Source organism: Balaenoptera ricei, chromosome 14 (assembly GCF_028023285.1).
Source record: "Balaenoptera ricei isolate mBalRic1 chromosome 14, mBalRic1.hap2, whole genome shotgun sequence".
In the NCBI taxonomy this organism is placed as follows: Eukaryota; Metazoa; Chordata; class Mammalia; order Artiodactyla; family Balaenopteridae; genus Balaenoptera; species Balaenoptera ricei.
In genome coordinates, this window is record NC_082652.1 from 26,345,798 (window position 1) to 26,371,207 (window position 25,410).

Below are 25,410 nucleotides of genomic sequence, written 5' to 3' on the forward strand. Positions count from 1 at the left end.
AGGCGCGCTCGCGCCTGGTGACGTCACCGCCTGCGGAGGCCCAGCCCGCCCGGCGGAACTCGGAGCCACTGCAGAGTCGGCCCTTGGCCCTGAGCACCTCCTCAAAGTCGTTCTCCACGCGGCGGCCAGAAATCTGCCTGTCCCTCGTTTGTCAGTCCTTTCATCTAGTCACAGCGACGTCTGTGTGCCGGGAGCAGCAGGGATGCGGCTTTTAGCGGGACAGGTGGCCCCTGGCCCTCCATGAGATCACAGCCAGACAAGCAGATGGAGTCCCAGCTCATTCCACTAAGCCCTCCTGTGTCCGCAGTCTCCGCGCGCGTGCGTGCGTGCGTGCGTGCGTGTGTGTGTGTCTGTGTGTGATGGGGAGGGGTGGTCATTGCTGCAGGTGGGAGGGGGCTGCCACAAGCGAGTCACCATCCAGAGGCCTTCCCTGCACCCCTGCTCTTCAGGGTGGGTGAGGATGCTGGGAGGTGCCCAGGGGAGAGGCAGGGAGTAGGAGGGGCTCCAAAGGCAGTCAGCAACTCCGTCTCAGAGCCCACCCCAAAGCCCCATCCGGTCCCCTGGGCAACCCCTTTGCAGGTCTGGAAACTTGAGCTCCTCAGGGAAGCCCCACCCTAGCCAGGCCCTGTGGGGATGCCCTCTCACAGAGCCCTGGGTGCAGTCTCTCTCTTCCACTGTTGGTCAGCTCAGGGGGCACCTAGTAGGTGCCAAACATACAAGAGACATGGACTAAATGCTGGCTGAATGAAGTTAGCCATGACACGACAGGAAGAGGACAGGGCCAGGGAGGAGCCTGCAGGCCCTGCCATTACTGGGCAGGAGGGCCACCCGACTCCCGCTCCGAGGAGACCCTGGTCAGGGGGCTGTGCTGGGGAGCAGAGCTCTGCAGGCACTTGAGGGGGTTTGGCTCATGCTGGTTTGGCCAAGTCTCAGAGCTCTCCAGGGAGGTCCTGTCCTTGGTCTTTGGCAGGTGTGGTCTGGTTAAGGTGGCACAGCACACACTGGCCTGGACACTGGCCATGTGATAGAGCAAGACCACCATGCCTGTGGGAGCAGGCAGCCTCAGGCAGGAGGTCACATGGCCCAGCTGTGCAAATACTCTGTAAAATGTGGATCCCTCCAGGTGGGCCCCAGGTCATATCCCTCCCCACTCCCACACCCCAGCAGACTTCCTGTGCCCAGGGCTCTGTTACCACTGATGCACTGATGCACCCCACGCATTGTCTCCAGCCCGGGGCGTTCCTCTGAGCCCCAGCAGCCAACTCCACATGTCCTGCTACCTGTGTCCAAATCCAAGTGCATGACTATTCTCCCACCCCTGATTGCCTGCCAGTGAAATGTGCCTCCCTCCACTGTCCCTTTATCCTCACTTCTCCTGCCCCCACCCCGCCTTAGTCTAAGTTAGCTGGCACCACCTTTGGCCTGGCCTGGCCTGCCTGGGGGAGGGGTCTGTCTCCCCACCCCCTGGCAGTAGATCTGGCCATGTGACTTGCCTTGCCCAGTGAAATGTGAACAGAACTGACCCAAGTGACTCCAGCCAGAAGACTCAGGAGCCAGCACCTGGTTGGCGGTTCTCTGATAGTGGAAGTGGGTGACACAGTGAAGCCTCGCCAACAAATAACCTGCGACGCCCTGTAGGTGAGCCACTGTTCGGGGCCGTGCTCCTGGCTCCTGCCTCCTGGCTTGGGCGTTGGTCCTGGAACGCTGTAGGCCTGTACTCTCCCTCATCTGCCTCAGGCTCAGTTCGTCAGGAAAGCCCCAGAGCTCCTGGCCCCGTCAGGTCCTCTCCTTCAAGGCCGTCACCATATCTCTGTTTGCGAGTTACTGATTCCTTTCTGGGCTGCATGAGGTGGGGGACATTGCTGTGGCCTACCTTCTGACCTGTTACTAGGTAGCAGGCGGAGGGCCTCCAAAGATGACCATGCCCAATTCCCTGGAACCTGTGAATATGTTACCTTACGTGGCAAAAGGCACTTTGTAGATGTAATTAGGGTTACAGACTTTACAGTAGGGAGGTTATCATGGATTATCTGGGTGGGGCCAATGTAATCACATGAGCCCTTAAAAGCAGAGAATTTTCTCCAGCTCAAGTAAGAGATGCAGCAGGAGGGGCGGTCAGAGAGCCTCGAAGCAGAAGGACTCAGATGTGCCGTTACTGGCTTTGAAGATGAAGGGCCCTCAGTCGTTCAGCCGCAAGGAACTGAATTCTGCCAGCAGCCTGAATGAGCTCAGAAGTGGGTTCCTCCCTACTTGACCTGGAGACGCCTTGACTTCGGCCGTGAGACCTGAAGAAGAAGACCAGTCACTTTGTACTCGATTGTGACCCACAGAAACTGAGATAATAAACGTGTGTTGTTTTAAGCTGCTCAATTTGTGGTAATTTGCTCTAAGAGCTATAGAACAGTAACACCCCCGGCATCCCCAGGGGCTCTATAATCACCTGCTGAACAACAGCACACACGCACGAGGAGCCCTTGGCCCCCAAAATCCTCTCCCCCTCCCTCCTCACTGACAGCATCCCAATTCTGTTTGCTTAGAACCTTCACCGCCCCGGAGCCACTGGCAACCAGGCATGGCCACCGGAGGTAGCTGTGGCCCATGTGATGTGCAGGGTCCACAGGGAAGCAGCTGCCTGCAGATGGAGGCTCTACCCTACGCCCTTCCTCCTACCCCCGCCTGGAACCTGGGCAGGACTGCCAGATGTGCAGCAGCTGCCAGGCAACCCTGAGCTGGAAAAACATAGGCAAAGGAGGGGGAGTGGCAACCCCGAGGAGCCTGGGGCTCTGGCGGCTCTGCCCATCCCCTTCAGCTGCCTTTACATTACAGGAGAAAAGTAAGCCCCTCTCTTGCTTGAAGCACCACTGGTCAGGGTTTGTGACGTTTGCAGCCCCAGGGCAGCTCCTAGCTGGTACAGAGGACTTCTTGAGGGCCACGCCCCACAGTTGAGGGCTGCTGGGCAGAGAGGGGGTGGGAAGGAAACCTCAGGATGTAGGGAAACGCCAGCTAGATGAGGAGGAATACGGCCCATACGAGCACCCGGCAGGCCCCTAAAGCTGGCAGCCGTGCCCCCCACCCCGGTTGAACATCTCTGTGGGCAGGATGCAAGTCACCCACGCTGGAAGGGGTGCATGGGGAGGGGGAGGGCCTGCTGACTCCATGATGCAGGGCTACTGCTGTCCTCTTGCTGCCTCTGCCTGACACGGATCTGGCCATCGGTCCACGTCCACGGATGGTCCACCTGACCACCGGCTCCCACAGCCCCTTCGCCAGCTTCATTTCCCTTGCCATCCCTCCCCCGGGCACTTGCGGTTCATCACTCACAGCAAGAACCCAGCCAGCCTTGAGCCCCCGACTGTCCCCCACGCACCAGTTCCTGTGCCCTTGTTCGCTGAATGTGGTAAAAGTTGCAGCAAAGACAAGCAAAGGAAACACCCTCCCCCTCCAGTCACAGCGGAAGAAGACCTGGGAGGTCATCATCCCTGCTGGAGACCCCCCCCCCTGAGCTGTACCTGAAGGTACAGGATTTTAAGAGGGGTGTCTGCCAGGAGACCACCACACTGCAAAAGCAGGGCCTAGGCTTGTTGGGGAGCTAGCGGTCATGGCCAGCTCTCCCGCACAGGATGAGACATGGTTCAGAGAGGGTGATCTGGGCTGAGCCTCTTAAACTCTCTGAGGCTCAGCTGCAAAATTTCAAACTGGGGGAATTCCTTTTCCATAGATTTGTGTGAAGATTTAACGAGATTAAGGACAAGCGCAAAGTGCCTGCATTCAGAATGTGCTCAGTAAAAGCTACCTGATCTTATTCCTTTGTCATCAAGTGTCCTGGAGCAGAAAACGGACTAACAGGCCTGACCCTAATGGTGGCACGGGGCAGTGTGGGTGACTGTGCTTTCCCTCCCTGGTGGCCAGGTCCTTCCCCACCCCCGCCCCTCCCCCATCCCATCAAACCTGAGGCCAGGCTGCATCTCCCCCACCTCTCCTGGCACGGCCTCTCCTGTCTGCGGGGTCCTGTCCCTGTTTCCTTGCCCTGCTGAGGGGTTCCCTGGGCAACAAGGACTCCCAACGCCCACCCCACACTCTCAGAGACAATTTGGCTGGGTGGACAGCAAGTGGGACACGGCCCAAGGGCTAGGCCCGGGCTTGGGGCATCTCTATGGTCCATGCTGGGGACCAGGGCACCTAAGTGTGACCAATGCAGTCCCAGACCTGGGACACAGCCTGACGCCTGCCCTGCTCACAGCCTGTGCACCACGGGATTTCGAGGGATGGATCCTTTCTCACTAATCTTCACCAGGGGCCAGTAGTGGCCAGGGTGGCCACTGGTGCCGAGGGTGGGGGGGCAGCTGGGGAGCGGGTCAGCAGAGGCGGAGATGGGGCAGGTGGCAGAGAGAAGCTGGGAGAACACACAGAGGGCTCCCAGAGTGCTGACACCTGCCTTCCAGAAAGCTCCACATCTACCGGACCCACAGGCCTTCAGTCCCATCCTTCAACACTCCTGCCTCCAAAGGAACCCCAGCTGGGCCTGTCCTCAGGAAGCCAGCTCCAGGTGACTTCTCCATGAGACCTCTCCTGACCCCGACTCAGAGAGTTCTCGCTCCCCAGAGAACCTACTGCTTGCCACTTCTGCTAATATGGCGGTTACTGCTTCCCACTGAAAGCCAGACAAATTCTTTATGATACAACAATGATCAATTGTTTTTTTGACCTAAGTGCCAAGGTAATCCAATGGGGAAAAGATGGTCTTTTCAACAAACGGTGCCGGCACCACTGGACATCCATTAAAAGTAAATGAATAAGGGAATTCCCTGGTGGTCCAGTGATTGGGACTCGGCGCTTTCACTGGGCCCAGGTTCAATCCCTTGTCAGGAAACTGAGATCCTGCAAGCTATGCAGCGCAGCTTAAAAAAAAAAAAATGGTGGACACTAGATGACTGTGGATGTGGTGATGACTTTTTAGATACAACACGATCTATGAAAGAATTCATAAGCTGAACTTCTTTAAAATTAAAAACATCTGGGGACTTCCCTGGTGGTCCAGTGGTTGAGACTTCGCCTTACAATGCAGGGGGTGCGGGTTCCATCTCTGGTCCACGAACTAAGATCGCACATGCCTCCAGGCCAAGAAACCAAAACATAAAACAGAAGCAATATTGTAACAAATTCAATAAAGACTTTAAAAATGGGCTTCTCTGGTGGTGCAGTGGTTAAGAATCCTCCTGCCAATGCAGGGGACACAGGTTCGAGCCCTGGTCCAGGAGGATCCCACATGCCACGGGGCAACTAAGCCTGTGCACCACAACTACTGAGCCTGCGCTCCGCAGCAAGAGAAGCCACAGCAATAAGAGGCCAGCGCACCGCAAAGAAGAGTAGCCCCCGCTCACAGCAACTAGACAAAACCCGTGCACAGCAATGAAGACCCCATGCAGCCAAAAATAAATTAAATAAAATAAATTAATAAAAAAAAAAAAAGGACTTTAAAAAATATATACAGGGACTTCCCTGGTGGCGCAGTGGTTAAGAATCCACCTGCCAATGCAGGGGACACGGGTTCGAGGCCTGGTCCAGGAGGATCCCACATGCCATGGGGCAACTAAGCCCATGCACCACAACTACTGAGCCTGCGCTCTAGAGCCCGCGAGCCACAACTACTGAAGCCCGCGTGCCTAGAGCCCACGCTCCACAACAAAATAAGCCATCGCAATGAGAAGCCTGTGCACCGCAACAAAGAGTAGCCCCCGCTCGCCACAACTAGAGGAAGCCTGCATGCAGCAACGAAGACCCCATGCAACCAAAAATAAATTAAATAAATTTATTAAAATATACATTTTATAAATAAATAAATAATAAAAACGTCTGCTCTGTGGAAGGCACTGTCAAGAAAATGAAAAGGCAAACCACAGACTGGGAGAAAATATCTGCAAAAGATGCATCTGATCAAAGACTGTTATCCAAAATATACAAAGAACTCTTAAAACTCAACAATAAGAAAACAAACAACTTGATTTTTAAAAACAGCCAAACAGTTTTTTTTTTTTAATTAATTAATTTATTTATTGGCTGCATTGGGTCTTCGTTGCTGTGCGCGGGCTTTCTCTATTTGCGGCAAGCGGGGGCTACTCTTTGTTGCAGTGTGCGGGCTTCTTATTGAGGTGGCTTCTCTTTGCTGCCAAGCACAGGCTCTAGGCACGCGGGCTGCAGTAGTTGTGGCACGCGGGCTCAGTGGCTTGCAGGCTCTAGAGCTCAGGTTCAGTAGTTGTGGCACACGGGCTTAGTTGCTCCACGGCATGTGGGATCTTCCCGGACCAGGGCTCGAACCCGTGTCCCCTGCATTGGCAGGTGGATTCTTAACCACTGCGCCACCAGGGAAGTCCCAAAACACTTTTAACAGACACTCACCAAAGAAGATATATACAGATGGCAAATTAGCATATGAAAAGATGTTCCATGTTTGTCATCTGGGAAGTGCAAATTACAAGAAAATACCACCACACACTTATTAGAATGGCCAAAATCACTGACAACACCAAATGTTGGTGAGGATGTGGAGCAACAGGAACTCTCATTCAGTGCTGGTGGGAATTAAAATGGTATAGCCACTTTGGAAGAGTGTTTGGCAGGTTCTTACAAAACTAAACATACTCTTACCCTATGATCCAGCAATCATGCTTCTTGGTATTTACCCAAAGGAGGTGAAAATGTATGTCCACACAAAAACCTGCACATGGATGTATCTAGCAGCTTTATTCATAATTGCCAAAAGCAACCAAAACGTCCTTCAGTAGGTGAATAAACTTTGGGACATTCAGACAATGGAATTTTACTCAGTGCAAAAAGAACTATTAAGCAATGAAAAGACATGGAAGAAACTTAAATGCATATTACTAAGTGAAAGAAGCCAATCTGAAAAGGCTACATACTCTATGATTCCAACTATATGACATTCCGGAGAAAACAAAATTGTAGAGACCACAGAAAGATTAGTGGTCGCCAGGCGCTGAGCAGGGGCAGGAAAGGGATGACCATGTAGAACAGAGAGGATTTTTAGGGCAGGGAAAATACTCTGTATGATACTATCATGGTGGATACATGTCATCATACATTTGTCCAAAGCCATAGCATGTACAACTACAGGAGTGAACCCTAATGTAAACCGTGGAATTTGGGTGTGATAATGACGTGTCAATGTAGGGTCGTGGATTGTAACAAATGTCCCACTCTGGTGGGGGACGTTGATAACAGGAGGCTGTGCATGTGTGGGAGAGGGGGCATATGGGAAATCTCTGTACTTTTCTCTCAATTTTGCTGTGAAATTAAAACTACTCTAAAAAAAATCTTTTTTTAAAAATAGTGGGCAAAAGACTTGAACAGTCTTCACAAAAGAAGATACGTGAATGGTCATATTAGCACATGAAGAGATGCTAAGCATTATTAGCCATCAGGGAAATACCTCAATAAAACCACAAGACGCCACTACACACTCAGTGGAATGGCTAGATTAAGAAGACTGACAGTGCCAAGTGCTGATGAGGATTTGGAGCATCCAGAAGTCTCATCAAGTGCTAGCGGGAATGTAAAACAGTATATGCACTTAGGAAAACAGTTTCTTCTACAGTTAAGCATACATTCATTATTTTTTTAACATCTTTATTGGAGTATAATTGCTTTACCATGGTGTGTTAGTTTCTGCTTTATAACAAAGTGATACATTCATTATTAAACTCAGCAATTCATTTACCCCAAAGAAATGAAAGCATACGTCTACACAACTTGTGCAGGAATGTTCATAACAGTTTTATTCATCATGGCCAACAATTAGAAACAGGGCTTCCCTGGTGGCGCAGTGGTTAAGAATCCGCCTGCCAATGCAGAGGACATGGGTTCGAGCCCTGGTCCGGAAAGATCCCACATGCCGCGGAACAGCTAAGCCCATGTGCTACAACTACTGAGCCTGCGCTCTAGAGCCCGCATGCCACAACTACTGAAGCCCGCGTGCCTAGAGCCCGTGCTCCGCAACAGGAGAAGCTGCCACAATGAGAAGCCCGCGCAACGTGGCAAAGAGTGGCCCCCACTCGCCGAAACTAGAGAACGCCTGTGCACAGCAACGAAGGCCCAATGCAGCCAAAAATAAATAAATAAAATAAATAAATTTATTAAAAAAAAAAAAACCAACCAATTAGAAACAGCCAAATGTCCACCTGTAGGGAAATGGGTTAACAAATGATGGTATATCCATACAGTGGAATACTATTCAGCCATACAAAGGGATATATGCTAATACATGCAACAACACACATGAACCTCAAAAACTTCATCTGGAGCAAAGCCAGACACAAATGCATACATACGGTATGAAATTATATCAAATTCTGAAAAAGAAATCTGACTTATAGTGACAGAAGGCAGGTCTGCGGTTGCCTAGGGTCTAGGGCCTGATTGCAAAGGGGCACGACGGAACTTTGGAGATGATGTGACTGGTCTACCTTGATGGTGGTGGTGGTTCATGGATATGTACACCTGTCAAAACTTATCAAATGTAAACTTAATATGGATACATTTTATTGTATGTAAATTATACCTCAATAAAGTTGATTTTTAACAATCAATTCCTCAGAAAATCCTTCCCTGACCACTCCCCTCTCAAACATCCCTTGGTATACACACCCTTCACAAGCTGTATTTTCTTCCACTTCATTTCCCCAAGTTTGTTTGTTTTGTTTTGTTTTAAGATTTTTTTGATGTAGACCTTTTTTAAAGTCTTTATTGAATTTGCTATAATAGGGCTTTCCTGGTGGTGCAGTGGTTAAGAATCTGCCTGCCAATGCAGGGGACACGGGTTTGAGCCCTGGTCCAGGAGGATCCCACATGCCACGGAGCAGCTAAGTCCATGCGCCACAACTACTGAGCCTGTGCTCTAGAGCCAGTGAGCCACAACTACTGAGCCCACGTGCTACAACTACTGAAGCCCGCACGCCTACAGCCCGTGCTCCGCAAGGAGAAGCCACCGCAATGAGAAGCTAACGCACCGCAACGAAGAGTAGCCCCCGCTCCCCGCCGCTAGAACCGCTAGCCCGCTCGCCGCAATGAAGACCCAATGCAGCCAAAAATAAATAAAGAAAGAAAATTTTAAAAATTTGTTACAATATTGCTTCTGTTTTATGTTTTGGTTTTTTGGCTGCGAGGCATGTGGGATCTTAGCTCCCCATCCAGGGATCGAACACACACCCCCTGCATTGGAAGGCGAAGTCTTAACCACTGGACTGCCAAGGAAGTCCCGCCCAAGTTTGTAATTGTGTTTTTATTGGTTTCCTGTTAACTGCCTCCAGACAGGGAGCACCGAGAGGTCCCAGACCCCATCCCTCCAGCTCACCGCTGATGGCTAAACACCAGGCCTGCACACAGTAGGTGCTCAACAAGCACCCATTAAACAAGGGGATGCAGGGCTGGTGAATGGAGAGGGCCCAAGGGAAGAGCAGCGGCCGGCTGGGCCCCAGCCAAACCTGCTGAGCTAGAGTTCTGTGGACCGGATGACCTCCGGCCCGTCCACGTGGGGCCCTGGCTCCACCCCAGGGAAGTTGAGTCTGTGCAATTCCTCTGAGATGTCCACGAAGCTCTTGCCTCTGGTCTCAGGGAGGAAGAAGCCAGTGTAGACGGCCCCACAGACACAGACACAGAGGAAAGGCACATAGAGGAAGTGGGACAAGCCCTCCTGTGGGTTAAGAGACCCAAGATCTGGTGTGGCCCGTTCAGCCCCCACATGGAAGGCCCCACCACAGGTCCTGATGAGGGACTCGACCCTCTTGGCTCAGATAAGCCCCATCCCCTTCAGTCTCACGCCTCCTGGATGGAGCCTCCCCTGGGGTTCTCATGCTGACAAGGACAAAACCTACGGCAGGGCCCCCGGGAGGGAGGGGGGGGCAGGCCTACCATGATGAAGGGGAACCCCAGCCCGACTAGGAAGAGCATGGTCCACATGAGCGCCCCGCAGACCATGTAAGCAGCAGGCCGAGTCATCTGGTCAAACAGCTCTGTGGCCAGGATCCCGGTCACTCCGGCTGGAAGGAGGAGTGGGGACAGGAGGCTGCCAGCCAGGGCTCCCTGGCCGGCCTTCCCCCAACCTTGTCCCAGACAGGAAAGTGGGGCCCTTCCAGCGCTCCTCCAGCCATTCCCTCCCAGAAGCCTGTACAGTGGGGGGAGGGCACACCCAAGCATCCTTCACCCAGACATCTGTGCTCCTTCAGCCAGGCCCAAAGGCAGGAGCTCTTCCCACTCACCAGGGCCAATGCCAAAGCTGAGGATGAAGGCAAAGACGCAGGACATGGCCAGGTAGGGCATCCAGGGGAGGGAGCTCTGAGGCAGAGGGGCGGGGGTGGGGGGGTGGTGGGGTGGTGAGGGGAGGTCAGAAGGGGCCCAGCCGCCCGGCCCTCATCAACGCCCAGCTACCTGCAGGCACAGGGCCGCTGTGAAGACGCTCCCCCAGCAGGTCATCAGTCCGTACCCCCCCATCAGCAGCATCCGTCGGCCCACCCTCTCGATCACCACACACTGCAAAGGAAAGGAGCCCTCACTGATTCACTGGTGTGGGCCACGGTCGCGGGTCCCTCGGTTTGCGGGCCAGCAGTGGGGAGGGGCCTCATGAGGAAGCTGGGGAGGCGGGCGCGAGAGCAATTTACCGCTTCAGTGGATTAAGACATTATTAACTTCTCAGAGGACCTCAGTCATTCAACCTCATTCAGTTTCCCCATCTCAAAATGGTGGTGGGAGTGCCCGGAAAACTAGGTGCTCGATAAGCGCTTGCTAACTCGCCGTATTTTAACATAGCGACCTGAAGTGTAAGTGGCTTAGCGCCGAGGCCTGCGGTCCCCGGAGGGCCAGCACCCCGAGGGCCAGCACCCGCAAGGGTCCGCCGCAGGGCTGGGGGTGGGGTGTCATCCCGGAGGCAGACTCACGCTGAGCAGTGCCGCCAGCAGCTCGCAGCCCCCGGTCCCGATGGAGGCGTACTGGACCTTCTCTGGGGGAATCCGCGCCTGGCTGAACACTGCTGACGCATAGGCGTACACCTGCCGGAGGGGTGGGGCGGGGGGGCGAGAGGCCGAGGCGCACCGTCTCCCTCCTGGACCCCGCTCCACCCCCTTCCCCCTCCCCTCTCCCCCCCAACCTGGGCCTGGCGCGGACTGCTCACCGCGTCGTTCCCGCACAGCTCCATGACCCCGCCCAGCACCACCAGGCTCGCCACCTGCCTCCGCAGCGCGCGGTCCCGGAACAGCTCCCACGGGCGTCGCGCGCGCCGGCCCTGGCAGGCGGCGCGCTCCCGCTCCAACTCGGCCAGCTCCCCGGCCAGGTCCGCGGGGCCCCGCAGCCGCTGCAGCGCTGGGGGAGGGGGCAGGGCAGAGGACGCTGAGCTCCCCTCCCCCAGGCCCTCTGTGGCCCCCACAGTGAGCTGCCCACGCCCACCTCCTTTCGCCTTCCCGGGGCCCCCTTGGTCTGATAGGGATGATCAGTTCACAGCACCACGGAGCAGAATGGGCTTTAGAAACTCAGGGTTCTGTGGGTGCATCACACAGGACACGACAATTGTGGCAGATCTCCACTGCCGTCTCAGTTCTCCACCCCTCCCTGGGCCATGGGATTTGGCAGTTGCTCCCACTAAGGAGGTGTGTATACATCCGCCCCTTGGTGCTGGGCTCCGCCCTGCGACTCGCTCTGGCCCGTAGAATTAGGCTGTAGGAGGGCGTGCCGCGTGTTCCAATCCAGCCTCAAGAGACCTGCTGGTTTCTATTTGGTCTTCTGTCATCATCATAAAAACTTGTGGTGGGGCTGGCCCACTGGTCCCAGGAAAAAGCAGAGATGGCCCAGCTGGGACCGTCCTAGATCAACCAATGTCCAGCTGACCCACACCAGTGACAGAGCCTCCAGCCAGACCCAACCTTCATCAGCCAACCCCAGAGAACTCAGAGGCTTGGGCTAAGTAATTGCTTCCTTGGTCTCCCGCGGAGGTGCGACTGTTAGGCAGCAAGAAAAAAAACGGACTAAAAAAACCCCTGGTACGGGAGTAGGTGACGCCATAACTAGGACCTATGACATACAGTGTTGGTTCCTAACCAGGCAGAGGACGGTGAGGAGGCTGGAAGAATGAAAGCCCGTGTAACGTGCAAGAAACAAAACAGGTCTAATGAACTTCTGGACTTGGGCAAAGAGATCTCCAAGTGTCAAAAGCATGAACTAGCTGCCTTTACCTGAGTATTCTAAGCTGATTGTAAGGAAAATGAGCTCAAAAAGACCTTCAGAGGGAACACAATTTAATCAAATTTAACTTATTCCAGAGCTTGCTAGGTTAGTTAAATAAAAAAGAAAAAGAAATCTGTTTCTCATCTCTAGCTTCTCCATCTAGCAGAGTCCTAAGTTAAATCACAGCCTGAGAGCAAAGACTAAATCCAGAGCAAGGCCAGCGAGCCCTGGTCTGAGGGTAAAGATCAAATCAAGGGTATGGCTTACTGCAGTGCCTCATAGACCCTCCTGGCTGGAAAAACAGGCATTACAGAGGCTTAAGGGTATTGGTCCGCCGCAGCTCGACATGCCCTAAATTCCAGTAATTAGGTTGCAAGAGAGAAGCATGTCTAGAAAAGAATTGTGGGTGTGGCTTTCTGGCACATAAATCAAATGCACAGAAAATTCATATCATTTTTGGAGAAAGTTGTATTGACAGAAGCTCTGCCAGCCTGGATGAAAAGACACCAAGACAGTTTGAAATGTAAAGACTTCTGTGCCCCAGTTTTCTATAGGTACATTTTCCAGGGCCCTCTTCTGGTGTCAAGGAAGGTGATAGAAAAGGAAGGACTTCTCGGTGGCCTGGGGAGCCCCTCCCTGGGGGCAGAGCCAGGGCTTCATGCAGGAGCACTCTCCATCCCAGGGCAGGGGAACCTGGCAGCGTTCTCCCAGGGGCACTCAGCATTGCTATGGATCGGCAACTGCTTTCTGCCTCCTTGTCGCCTCTTTTTTGAAAAACATTTTTTCACCAGTGTCTGCTGAGTGCACGCGAGGCAGAAGACTTGTGTTTATCTCCTAGGTCTTTGGCTCAGGAAAAGGCATATATAGACTTGACATGATCTTAAGATCCTGGACTTCAAGCCTGATGCCATGATTGGGTGAGACTTGGTGGGGGTGGGGGGTGTTTCCGGATAGCACTGAGCATGTTCCTGCTCAGGGGAGGGACATGAATAATAATTGTGGCCACCATGGCAAGCTGGGAAGAATACATTAGTGGGCCCTGGTCTTCGCCCCTTGCCACATGAGTGGAGATGCCATGGATTTTCCCATCTCTGGACTTTGGGTTCAGTGACGTGACTCTCCTTGGCTAATGGGAGTTTAGTGGGCAGGAAGGGACCAAAGGTTTGGAAAGTGCTTGTGCAGTTGGATCTGCCTTCTGGGCTAGTCTGTCAGTACCAAGAGTGCGAGGAGCAGCGTGTGCAGCAGAGCTGAACTGCTCCAGCCCAGACCAGCCTCGACTGGCCAGCCCCAGCTGACCCTGACACCATGAGCCAGCCCAACTGAGATCAGCAGGGTCGTGCAAACAGCCCAGCAAGTAAATGAGTAGAAGATGCAGTAAAGGATTGCATGCTTTAAGCCAGAGATTTTGGGATTGTTCCTTCGGCATCATTATTGTGGCCATAGCTAACAGGGAAGACCATCAGCCCAGCTGGCATTGGGCCCTTGAGGTCTTACTCAGTGTTTCTTCATCTTGCATGTCAGGCAGGGGGCAGGTGGCGCTCCTTCTCTGCACCACCCTGGGGGTTCCCAGATGGCAGGTGCTGGGTCTGTTCCATCCTACTGCCTTGGCGCTTGGGACAGCCCCTTGATAAAGAGCTCTGAAGGGATGGATGGATCATGAAATTGAGGCACAAAGAGAGGGATAGCTTTTCCTGAATAAATGCGACCCAGGAAATGAGGACCCACATGCTCTGGCCAGATGTGCCCCATGGTCAAGGGTGGTCTGGGGGCCCGAGGTCAGGGACTCACCTGCCAGACAGGCCTCGGAGTCTCCACAGTCAATGAGGAGGTAGCGTGGGCTCTCGGGGAGCAGGGGCAGGGAGGCCAGCTGGAGCACCCCAGGCACCAGGCAGCTGGCCAGCAGCAGAGGCCAGGCCTGCGGGCCACCCAGGAGCTCCCTGGGGAGACAGAGGAGAGGCTGAGCCAGATGCCTCCTTGTCAGAGCTCTGTCCCCTACCAGCCCCCCTGATGGCAGAGGGTCTGCATTACCCTGTGCCTCTTCCCAACCAGCTCTGGGTCTGGACACCCAGGTAGGGACCCGCGATAGGACAGGGTCATGGCCCCACCTCACCCCTGGCAACTCCTCTCCCCAGGGCTCTTCCCAGGGCACAGGGCTCTGCCCTCACCTCCCTTTTCTGGGATGAACAGGACACGCTCCCTTTAAAAGCCCAAACCTGCACCCTCTCCTCTTTGCTCCCTGATCCGGAGGGGCGAGAAGAGGGTGACTCACACCAAGTGTGGCTGACTGACACCACACTGGCCAGATGCACGTGGACAGGGTTTCAACGCCTTCATACAAGGAAGCAACGCCTTAATCCACTTGGGGGGTAGAGGAGAAATTTAGGTGAAGAAGGGCTTTCCCTGGCATCCCTCTAACCTCTCAGTGCACGTGGGGTGGTGGGGGCGGCACTTACCTGAGTCCAACCACCTGACCCATGACGATCCCCAGGGCGGTGAAGATGGCTGAGGTCATGGCCACAGCCCCTCGGAGCTCCTTGGGGGCGCTCTCCCCCAGGTACATGGGCTGGACGTTCATGCTCACACCTGGACATGAGCACAGCAACCATCAGCCACAGGCTGGACTCCCACAACGCTTGGGCCCGCCTCCCCCCACCCTGCCCGCCCCCGCCGCGGTCTTGGCGCCACCAGCCCATCATCTACACGCACTGAGTGCTGCTCCCTCAGCTCAAGCGCTCTGAGGGGTTCCTGCCCACCTGATGTAGGGCCAGCAGGACTCCAGTCAACTCCCAGGACTTCTGAGAGAGAAGCCCCATCACCGGGAGGGGTGTGAGGGGCTCAGAGGGAGCAGATGCCCACCAGTGGCCCCGGCTCTCACCTCTCACGTCAACTACCACTGCATGTTCTCCCCCATCTTGGCTTCCCTGAGGACGCACCTTGCACCCAGGGCAGCCAGTGGGAAAATGGAATTGGATGGCGCCCCCACTGCCCACCCCAGAGGGTGACAGCCGGCAAAAGCTAGGAGGCCGCAGTACTGGGTCACCATCCACCTGGGAACACGTCAGGGAGTGCTGCCCCATCCCCTCCCTGACGTGGGATCAGGAAACAGCCCTCAGCAAGGTCCTGCCTCTCTCTGAGCACTGGGTGGGGGGAGCTGGGAGGAAGGTGGGTGCACTGATTGCCAGAAGCTCTCCCACAGAGGTACACCCACTCTTCCTACAGAAAATTAGGGAGGGATTCCTTCTGTGCCAGGTACTCAGGGCACAAAGTTTGACCTGGTCCCTCTTCCCTGAAATGTGGGCTGTTCTGAGTGACTCACTTCTAATAAGTAGTCTGTGGCAAAACTGATGGTGTATGACTTCTGAGATCAGGCCATAAAATGCACTGGGACTGCATCCTTGCGCACACACGTGGGCTCCCTCTCTCCCATCACTTCCTCTGGAGGAAACCAGCCGCCATGCTGTGAGGACACTCAAGCAGCCCTACGGGGAGACCCATAAGCTGAGGAGCCTGGGCCTCCTGCAAACAGCACACGAGAGCGCCATCTCAGAAGCAGGTCCTCCAGCCCCAGCCAAACCTCAGGTGACTGCAGCCCTGCCTGACAGCTTGATCACAGCCTCCTGAGAGGCCCCAAGCCAGGACCACCCAGCTAAGACACTCCTGGTTCCTAACCCAGAGAAACCATGAGTTAATAAATGTTGCTGGTCTTAAGCCACTAAATTGTGGAGTACTTTGTTTCACAGGAATAGATAACTAACTAATAAAGACATCAGCACCTGGCTGTATAAACAGTAGGAGTCAAGGGGGATTGTTGATGGGTGCCCCTAAAAGCCCAGGTGGACACGCTCAAAATTCTGCTCCCTCCCATGACCCAGAGCCTGAGGGGTCCCTAACAGGCTACTCTGCTTCTGTAGGGAAGATCAGAGAGCTCGTCCTAGATGCCTTTTCATCTTGACTGCCAGGAAGCTCCCGGCTTAGAGGACTTCTGTTGGTTTAAGTTTGGGGATGTTTGCCCTCCCATCCCTTACAACTTTTCCATTTTTCTAGATCCACTTTAAGTACCTAGTTATATGACCCTTTTAAGATAAATCATATCTAATCATTCTGCAAAACAAAAAAATGGTGGGCATGAATGGAAAACAAATCAATGAATGAAGGGAATAAAGAGGATACAGGAAAGAGTAGGAACAGAGGCAGGAGGGGATCCCCCCACACACACACTGTACCTGCGCTGACACCCACGAGCAGCCGTCCCAGCATGATCATCTCAAAGGAGCCTGCTCTGCGGCTGAAGCCAAACAGGGTCGCTGCGGCCACCACGAAGATGTTATTCACCAGCAGGGACTTCTTCCTTGGGGAAGCCAAACACAGGCGAGAGAGGTGGGTTCAGTCCTGAGGACCACCCCTGGGGACCCTTCTCTGAAGCTGCAGCCAGCCCTGATCAGACCTGTGTGTGCATGAGGGGACTGAGTCAGGAGTGTAAGCTACACGAACAGAAATGACGCTGGCCACTGTAGCTGGGGTCACTTGTGGGATGCCCCCAGGGGCCTACTCCCACTCCCCTCCTTCAATATGTCCCAAATTACTCTCCTTTCTGCCTCCGCCACTGCTTGAAGTGACAGAACTCGTATGGCTTTATCCCTACAGATTGAGCATTGCTCTCCTCAAACTCCTCTGTAAAGCGAAGGGCCTAATATCTGATTTCTCAGGCTCAAGGAAACCCTGGGGAGGAAGAACAGGGACTTCCGGAGTGAGGGAAGGGACACCTGGGGTGCCAAGTCCCTTCCCGTTTCCTCCGTGCATTGCAGAGTCACTGCTCAGAACCTTCAGCATGGCTGGGTGGCCTCTGCGAGGCTGGTTCAATGGGACAGACGGCAAAACAGGAAGGGGCACTGGGCATGTCAGCAGCTCCACACGATGAGGTGTCAGCTCTGGGCTCCTGACACCGCGCTCAGAGGCGCCGTCATGCAGGTCACCCAAGAGAGGCCACAGGAGGTCATATGGCTCATGTACTGACAAGGAAATGAGCCACAGGAAGCCGCTGGCCTGCTCCAAACCAACAGCACAGGGGTGAAAGATGGGCCAAAGCTCAGATCCCCTGGCCTAGAGAATGGAGAATGACAGTGGATTATAACTTGATCCAGTGGTAACTCCAGTTGTGACTTATAAGCCACATACGGCTTCCTCACTGGTATAAATTAATAGAGTACTTCCAGGACTTTCCTGGTGGTCCAGTGGTTAAGACTCCACGCTTCCAATGCAGAGGGCACGGGTTCAGTCCCTGGTTGAGGAAGTTCTGCATGCCGATGCTGCGTGGTGCAGCCAAAAACAAACAAACAAAAAAACACAGTACATCCATTGTAGCTATTTATCTGGCGAATGCATTTTGCTGCATTTCAATACACAGACGACAGCAGAAACACTTTACTTCCGCCCGGCAGGGAGAGTACTGCACCTTTACCGACCTCCTTAGGGACATGGCAGCTCTCCAGCTCTGGGCCACACCTGCTCCATGGGGAGCTGCCCGCCTCAGGCAACTTGCTGGCCCACTGCTTTGATGACTTTATGCTGAAAGGACCTGGGGAAGAGGAAGCGGCAAGTGCACCCGACGTCATGGTAACATACAAGCATGACAGAGTGGGAGCCGCCACACCAGTGGAGTTCCTGACGTCCGAGGGCACATTTCCTCCAAAGTGCGGGATGGCTTGCTGCCCTTCCTCTAAGAAGATGGACAAATCTCAGATGGCTTCTTTCTACTTTGGAGGCAGCCTGTCCCACAGTGAGTGTCGCGATCTGACACCTACACTTGGTGATTTGCAAACCTGGAAGCTGTGAGTAGAGTATGCCCTAGTGGGTCCAAACCAGCTGCCAGATGCTCCGCCCCTCGACCCTCTAGACCTGAGAGATTGTGGTGCTCAAAGTGCCTCCAAGGAGAATCACAGTGCAAGACCTAGGATTTTGGAGTAAAGCCACTACTTCAGTGAATTACTACCCCCTTAATCAGAAATAACTCCTGGCTGGTCACTAAGCCCTAGTGGAGAATAAACACCAGAATGGGGTGGTTGGCTTTTGTTTTAGCCAGCTGAGTCCTGGTTTTCTGTTACTTGCCGTTGATACTCCTGCTAAATACACAAACATGTTATCTTTGCAATTTTGCTTCCAACAAAGGAGGTTACATCAGTGAAAGCGGAAGGATGGGTGCCCATGGAACTCAGTATCGCATTAGGAACCCCGTCATTCAGAAGTAGATGACCTCAGACGGTAATAACCTGCTGAAGGACCCACCATCATGACTGCCATGCCCACCCAAGCATGAAGATGGGGGTCACCCCGATGGGCAAACAGCCTCAGCCGGTGGAAGTGCTGAACCAAGACAGGAGGAGAAAACCTGGGGATGGACGTCCCCGAGGCAGGTTTTGGAGTGACCAGCTCCAAAACCCAGGAGCAGGCCCTCTACCTATGTTTCCAGGTTCTGGATCATACGCTTTAAACTAAATTCATCCACTAGTTTCCTTTTCTTTGATTAGTTTCCCCTACACTTTCTTCTTCTTTCTTCTTCCCATGAGGTGTCTTGAGGGCAGTTAAGTTTACCATTAAGTGTGTAGATTGCAGAATATCAACACGTTAATGGCAGGGCTGGCAGATTGGTCGTCACGTGGAAACTCTGCACTCAAGGAGGACACCTCCGTTGTGTCGTCCCTGGTGGCTGTGACGAGGCAGTGCCCTGGGTGGTCTCAGGAAGGACTGAACCAACTAACGTGAGGAGGGGCACATGGGGAGCTGAATATATGGGCGAAAGGCACTGACACGTGCTGGGTGGCCAGCCAAGGGGGGGGACCATGAGAGCCGCTTGTTTTTCTGCCCAGCCCTGCTTCTCTCCTGCTGTCTCACGGGTGTAGGCGTGCTACCCAAGGTGGGCCAGGAACAACCCATCTCCCTTGATTCTGAGAGTGAGTGAAGATGCAGGAGGTGGAACGAGGCTGGAGCTGATGCGCTGAAGGCATCTCCCAAGAGGAAAGCCCAGGCTAGGGTGGCCTTGCATCCTGCCCTCCCCAGGCCTGGCTTTTGACCACTTCCTTTTGTCCTATGAGCTGCCCCAGTATCCTTTGCATTATCACAGCTTTCCATTCAGTCTGTCAGTCTGTCTCTCTTGTTTGCGACCCAAGATCTGCATCAGTTGGATACCAAGGGGGGCACTGGGGAGAAAACACCTGTTCACAGTCAGACAACGTGTGTTGTATTGGCAGCCATGGGTCCTCCCTCCCTCCCAGCATAGGACTCTTCCCTCTGCCACATGTGCTGGGAAACGTGAGTCACCCGGGGAAACTGCAGGCAGAGCGGGAGGCCGGTGAGGAGTTGACTCGGGCCTGGGCCTGCCGGGCATCCTGCCCACACCCGGGGTGCCCCTCATTGAAGGGCATTTGGGGGTCCACAGGAAGCACTTACCTTCCCAGTGTGATGGCCATGGGGCCAGCAAGCAGCGCTCCCAGAAGGCCACCCACGGGGTACAGAGACACGATGAGGGACCACAGGAGCGGGACCAGCTGGTCGGGCAGCGGCTGGCCGGTTCGCATCCGCCACGTCTCATTGGTGAATTCCTGAATGTGCTGTGGACAGAGATGCCAGTCAGTCCCCCGGGGGCGGGGGCTCCCTCCCCACAACAGGCCTTCTCCCCACAGGCCCTGCCTCTGCAGAGCAGGCAAGTCTCCCCAGCAATCCTACTCCCTTCGGGGCAGGACCGAACTCACCCAACTGCAGGGCACTGTGCCGTCTCTTTCAAACACAGTGTGTCCTGGAGCGCAGAGCTGGCCAGTCTCTATGTGCCCCTCTGAGTCCACTATCAGCCCCCCTCCCCCACTTTTGGCCTGGGAAGCCACCTGTATGGGCCACATCAGCAGGCTCCCTTGATGACCAGCTTTCTGATGGACTTGGCCATCAGTGAGCATCAGCAGAGCAACAGAGGAGGCAGGAGGGGTGTTTGTCCCCAGGGCTCCTTCGCTGGGGGCACCTCAGGATTGCTGCAACGCCTGACCAAAAGACCCAGATACCCTCCTCTTGGTCAGAGATGAATGTCAGTATCTGGCTGGTCTTAGGCCTCCCAACAGGGCGTGAGGGAGGACGTGAGGATGACCAGGGGGTGTAGGTGAGCAGGCCACCTCAGGGTAATGGCTGTTAGCCTGGTGCCCGCCAGGTCCTTCTGAGGGAAGGACATGCCCGGGGGAGCTGGGACCAGGGCCAGCCTCCCCTGACATTGGCTTGAAATCCTCAAGGGTGACCATTCAAGGGGGTAGGGGAAGCCTCAGAAGCCAAGGAAGTCTCATTTGCAGGAGCCAGTGATGGCCTATGGGAAGCAAGGCCTGAGAGTGCCCTGCTGTGGGCAGATCCTTCTCCAGCCATGAAGTTTGCACTGAAGTGGACACTCGCATGCTTGTTGAATAAACAAATAAAAAGGCAAATGGAGCTCAGACCTCCCTTTCTAAACCCTTCATTTCATCCTCTCTTAAGGGACTGGGCAGCTATAGTTGTTTCTGCCCAGAATGTACTCCCATCCCCAACTTCTAAGCACCAACATGCTTTGAGAGAAATTCTTTCCCCTTGACAATTACAGCCCCCTATACAGTTGGTCACCTGACCCAGGCCTGGCCAATCAAAGTGCTCCACCCTCCTGACCACATGATTGGTCTAGTGGGCATGTGATCCAAACCAGCCAATCAGAGAGCATGTGATCCAAACCAGCCAATCAAACTCTTCCCCAGCCTTTCTGCTGGAACTAACAGGGAGGATTTCTGTTTGGGGGTTCCCAGTCCAGGACAGGAAGTGAGTCTGGTGACTGCTGCTCTCTTGCGCTGGGTGGAGGATGATGCCCCGCAGGGATGGGAGAGCCCCAGTTCCGTCCTGGGACCTGTTTCCTGCAGCCCCACCTCCTTCACAGCTATGTGACAGGACACTTGCCCTTCTCACTTAGGTGGAATAGAGGTGGCTTCTATCAATGGGGCCGAGAGATTCATCCTTTCCACAGGCATTTACTGAACATCGGCACAGGCCAGGACAGAGTCAGGTGCTGGGGACTCAAAGATGACTTGGACACTGAGAGGAGACCAGCAGGAGGCTGAGACCAAGGACTGGGGAGGGAGGGTGACTCCAGCTGGGGGGCTACTAAAGGAAGGCTTCAGGGAGGTGATGGCATTTGGGTGGCTCTTGAGGGGGTTCTTGCAGGTGGGGCAGAGAGGGCTTCCCATCAGAAGGAGACTTCAAGGAAGGGCTGGGTGCATTTGGGGAACTGCGTTTAACCTGCTTTGGTAGCAGAGTTGGGGGAACGAAGGTGGGAGACAGGTGGACAGGTTCTGATCCCAGGAGGCCTTGGACTTAAGGTGGATGAGTCTGTCCTTATTCCTGTAGGCACTGGGGAGCCACAGAATGTTTCTGGGCAGGGGAGTGGTTTGATCAAACTTGAGAGGATCTAGAAGGGGGAGGTCAAAGGCAGGGAGGCCAGTGATACAGGCAGGAGAGACGAGGTCTGAACTGGGATTGTGGAAGAGACCTGAGGAGAAATGGCTGGAAGCCAGAGGCAGTTAGGAAGGACTTGGTGTCCAAGAGGGAGGGAAGAGTCAGGGCGGACCCCAGTCACTGGGTGGATGGTGGAGTCATCTACTGACATCAGGGACTCAGGAGAACTTGCGAGTTTCAGGGGAGGATGCAGAGCTGGGTTTGAACTCTCAGGGCCTGTGGGACATCACAGCGGAGGTGGGCATGTGGGAGAAAGCGCCACCAAGTGGATGCTGGCCTGAAGATCTGCTGCAGGCAGCTGCTGGCCCTGGCCCAGCACCCACTGGGATGGTGACAGTGGGCACAGAGGGTACATACCGAAGTCGGGGCATTGATGATGGAGAGGTTGTAGCCAAATTGAAAAGTCCCACCAATGCCAGCCGCACAGATGGTCAGGAGCAGGACCCTGCCCTGGAACTGAGGAGAGAGGAGAGGACACAGAGTGCCTGATTACAGCCTCCACCAATCCCAGCACTGCAATCTATCTGAACCAGGCAATGATGGCTCCACTTTGCAGATGAAGAAACTGAGGCAGAGAGGAGTTGCCTAGGTCATATGGCTGGCAGGTAGCAGAGGCACCCCTAGCCTTCTGCTCTGAGTCCAGGATCTCGCTGCCCCTTCACCCCTGACAGCATTTTCCTGAGATGGACAGCCATTCCTGGCCCTCCTTGCTGGGCTGCCCCTGGGCATGCCTGCTGTGGCTCAGGGGACAATGCCTTGAGCTGGGGCCCCACAGGTGTGAAGCTCTGCCTCTGGCAGGACAGGAGACCCTGAGCTACAGTGACTCGCCCCAGTGAAACTCTCTCAACAGAGTGGCTGGGCCTCCCTCTCTTCCCTCCCAGCCTGTTCTGCCAGGAGGCTAAGAGGAGGGGCCACACGGACCTACATGTGTGGGGGCCTGGGGGGCACATGGAGCAGCAGAGAGCAGCCTGGGTCAGTGCCAGCTCTGCCCTTCCTCCCTCATCTTCTCTGAGTGGCTTCCTCGCTGGCCCTGGTGATGATAATGCCTACCTTCAGGCTGGGGGACAGCCAATGCGCATGTGCACTACACACACCTGGTACAACAAAGGGCAGCTTTTCATCCTCATGCAGCACCCTTAGAGATGGAGGGAGAACTCCCCAAGGCACCCAGCTCAGCGCCCTGATGCCCCATCATTAGGTTGGTATTTTTTCGGGGGATTCACAGTCTTATTTATATTTTTTCTCTTATAATTTTTAATTACAAAATAACATGCTCGTTAAAGTTTTTGAAAATCCAGTGTACACTGACAGTTCTCCACTCTCCCAAAGAGCAGTGAACTGCTTCCCTCAGATATTTTCTGAGACATTCACAAAGAAGTTAACTATACAAAAATCAAATTGTTGATCTTTTCCTAGTAACTCTATACTACCTTTCTTGCTCGGGCAAATTGTCCCTCAAATATAAAGCACTGTGTCATATTTATTATTTTTTTAATACTTAAATACAAGTTTCAAGTCAGAAGGATGTTTGGCTAAGGGCTCTCTGAAGAATTTCCAGAACCTGAAGACTACTTACTCATTCATCAGTGAAATACCAAGTGCCTGTCCCAGCCAGGAACTGAGCTGGGAGGCAGATACAGCGGGGCAGGGGGAGGGGGGGGGACGACAGACCTGCTTTCACCGTATTGTGAGAACCTGGCCTGGGGGTGGGGAGGTAGAGGAAGAGGCTCTGAGGGCAGGATCCTGCCAAAGATCTTGCCACAGGTCTGCAGGCAGGTCTATGACAGGCACCCTGGCTGCCCGCAAGTTCCTACAAGGTCTAAGTAACTTCCTCCCAAGCCTGAAGCCATAGGGAGAAGCCAGGTGAGAACCCAGGAGTCCCGTCTCACTGGAGTCACTGGAAGCACCCTGCTGGGCTACCCGGAGGTGAGAGTTCCACTAAGAGAGCAGATCTGCAGGAAGTAGCAAGTCACGCACCACCTGATGAGAACTGAGCCCATGTGGCAGGGGTGCTGGCAGGTCTCCAAGACAGCATAAATTACTTCATTCCATGAGATCGTGCATGGAGATTGCCTAGTCCTCTGACTGGTCATGAAAAGCATTCAGACATTAGCTATGGTGGTGATTATTAAGTCAGTGAATAAAGATTTCTTGCCTCCCTACTGTGGGCAATAAATCTACTGTTCTAGGTGCTGGGGATATAGTAGTGAACAAAAGAGACGAAATCCATGACCATTCCAGCTGGGGAAGACAGGCGGTAACAAATGAACAAGGAAAATACATAGTATGTCAGCTGTGCGACGTAGACAGAAAGCAGGGGAAGGTGAGATGTGGTGTCTGGAAAAGGTGGTCAGGGAATACGCCATGAGAAGGGGACATCCGCACAAAGACTTGAAGGAGGTGAGGGGAAGGGCCATGCAGATCAGCGCCGGTTGGCGGGGGAAACCCTGAGGTGGGGTGGTGAGCGGTATAGGCTTAGCTCTTCCCGCTGCCCCGCCCCCTCGGTGCAGCAGGACGGGAGGACGGAGTCTAGAACCAGCGTGGAAGAGATGAAGGTTGGGGAGAGAAGTGAAGGTGGGAAATAGGCCCAGGACGGGATGAGGCGGCCAGGACTGCAGTGCCCAGGGGCTGCTGCTTCTGGGGGCGTGTCCGGCCCGCACGAGGACCAGAGGGATGCTCTCCTGGGACGCGGCCGGTGCGCAGGTCCCGCACACTGCGCCCCAGCCCAACACTGCGCGTGAACACCTGCTCTTGTTCGTCTGGGCCGAGCACCTAGCTCCACTGTGCAAACAAGGATCAGATACTTCTGGACACTGGACGCGTTGGTTGAGCCTTCCCGAGTGCACGCCAGTCCGCAATCCCTCATCCGAGAAGCCTGGGCCGGCAGGTCTCGGAATTCAGAAGTTTGCGAAAAGCGGATCGGCGTGGAAGAGGGAGGCGCATGCGTAGTGGGCGTTTGCGAAGGCTCGCTCAAAGCTTACCTTAGCCAGAGCGCGCGGCCGAGACACGTGCGCAGGCGCACAGGGCGTAAAGTGGGTGGGGGGCTGGGGTCCCGCGAGCGGGTCACCTGAGTCCGAGGCTGTAACGGCGGCTTATGTTCATCCTCCATCCCTCCCTTTCTGCAGCTCTGAAGGTGAAAAGCCACTAACTCCTTCCTCGGCCGAGCCTGTGGCCCATCTCCGCAGATCGGAAGGGGGCTCAGGTCCGAAGTCACCACGGCCAACCCCTGAATCCGCCTTCGCATGTCTTGGCCGGCGGCTCTGATCAGCGCGCTCCGGACTCCCCCGAAATCCCGGCCCTGGCCCCTAGTCCCCTCGTCTCCTCCCCCGCTGCCGCCTCCGCCTCCGGAGTGACTCTCAGCCGGTCACTGCTGCGCACCCCTTTGGACCTCCGCCGCCGCCCCTTCCGGCCCCTCTGCCCGGCCTCCTCTCACCCGAATCTGGCGCCCCTGCCCGCCTCCGGGAGGCCCCTGTCCCCAGGCACTGTGAGGGCCGAGCCCTTGATTCTGCACAGACATCCCCACTCTCCTCTAGTACAGGTGTCCCCGCCCTTTCCCCCCGGAGGAGGGACAGGATTAGGAGGGCCAAAAGGTAGACCCACCAGTCTGGAGAGCTCTCATCCGTCCGTCCTGGCAGAGCCAGTGACTTGGAACGCGGATGGGAGACCCAGTCTCGGGTTGCA

General features: G+C 54.7%; 1 protein-coding gene and 1 long non-coding RNA gene across 9 annotated transcripts; one reads left to right on the forward strand and one right to left on the reverse strand.

Moving 5' to 3' along the window:
- Positions 1 to 267: 267 nt before the first annotated feature.
- Positions 268 to 2,365, forward strand: LOC132347268 (uncharacterized). The gene is made up of 2 exons (XR_009497156.1): positions 268 to 1,638; positions 2,086 to 2,365. It is a non-coding gene; the product is annotated as an uncharacterized LOC132347268 (long non-coding RNA).
- On the reverse strand, positions 1,971 to 25,410 carry SLC2A11 (solute carrier family 2 member 11). 8 transcript variants are annotated; one of them, XM_059893652.1, is made up of 12 exons: positions 24,797 to 25,029; positions 22,087 to 22,185; positions 19,669 to 19,829; positions 16,449 to 16,573; positions 14,679 to 14,808; positions 14,014 to 14,162; positions 11,180 to 11,367; positions 10,947 to 11,057; positions 10,441 to 10,542; positions 10,272 to 10,347; positions 9,925 to 10,052; positions 1,971 to 2,285 (listed from the first exon to the last, which is right to left on the reverse strand). In XM_059893652.1, exons 1-12 carry the CDS (start codon positions 24,971 to 24,973, stop codon positions 2,247 to 2,249), a joined length of 1,485 nt encoding a protein of 494 aa, XP_059749635.1. In that variant the 5' UTR covers positions 24,974 to 25,029; the 3' UTR covers positions 1,971 to 2,246. The 8 variants fall into 8 exon arrangements, with proteins under 8 accessions (XP_059749635.1, XP_059749634.1, XP_059749636.1 ...); XM_059893651.1 differs by lacking the exon at positions 1,971 to 2,285 and adding an exon at positions 4,733 to 5,111; XM_059893653.1 differs by lacking the exons at positions 1,971 to 2,285; positions 24,797 to 25,029 and adding exons at positions 9,419 to 9,706; positions 25,330 to 25,410.

What these genes read in the sequence shown, in the direction of transcription:
- SLC2A11 (XM_059893648.1), bottom strand. Translation starts at nt 24,973, where the DNA reads ATGCGAAGGCGGATTCAGGGGTTGGCCGTGGTGACTTCGGACCTGAGC. An exon ending in GGTCAGGTGGTTGGACTCAG is followed by an intron (nt 14,163 to 14,678) that starts GTAAGTGCCGCC and finishes CTGTCTCCCCAG; the next exon opens with GGAGCTCCTGGGTGGCCCGC. An exon ending in TGCTGGCGGCACTGCTCAGC is followed by an intron (nt 10,543 to 10,946) that starts GTGAGTCTGCCT and finishes TTTCCTTTGCAG; the next exon opens with TGTGTGGTGATCGAGAGGGT.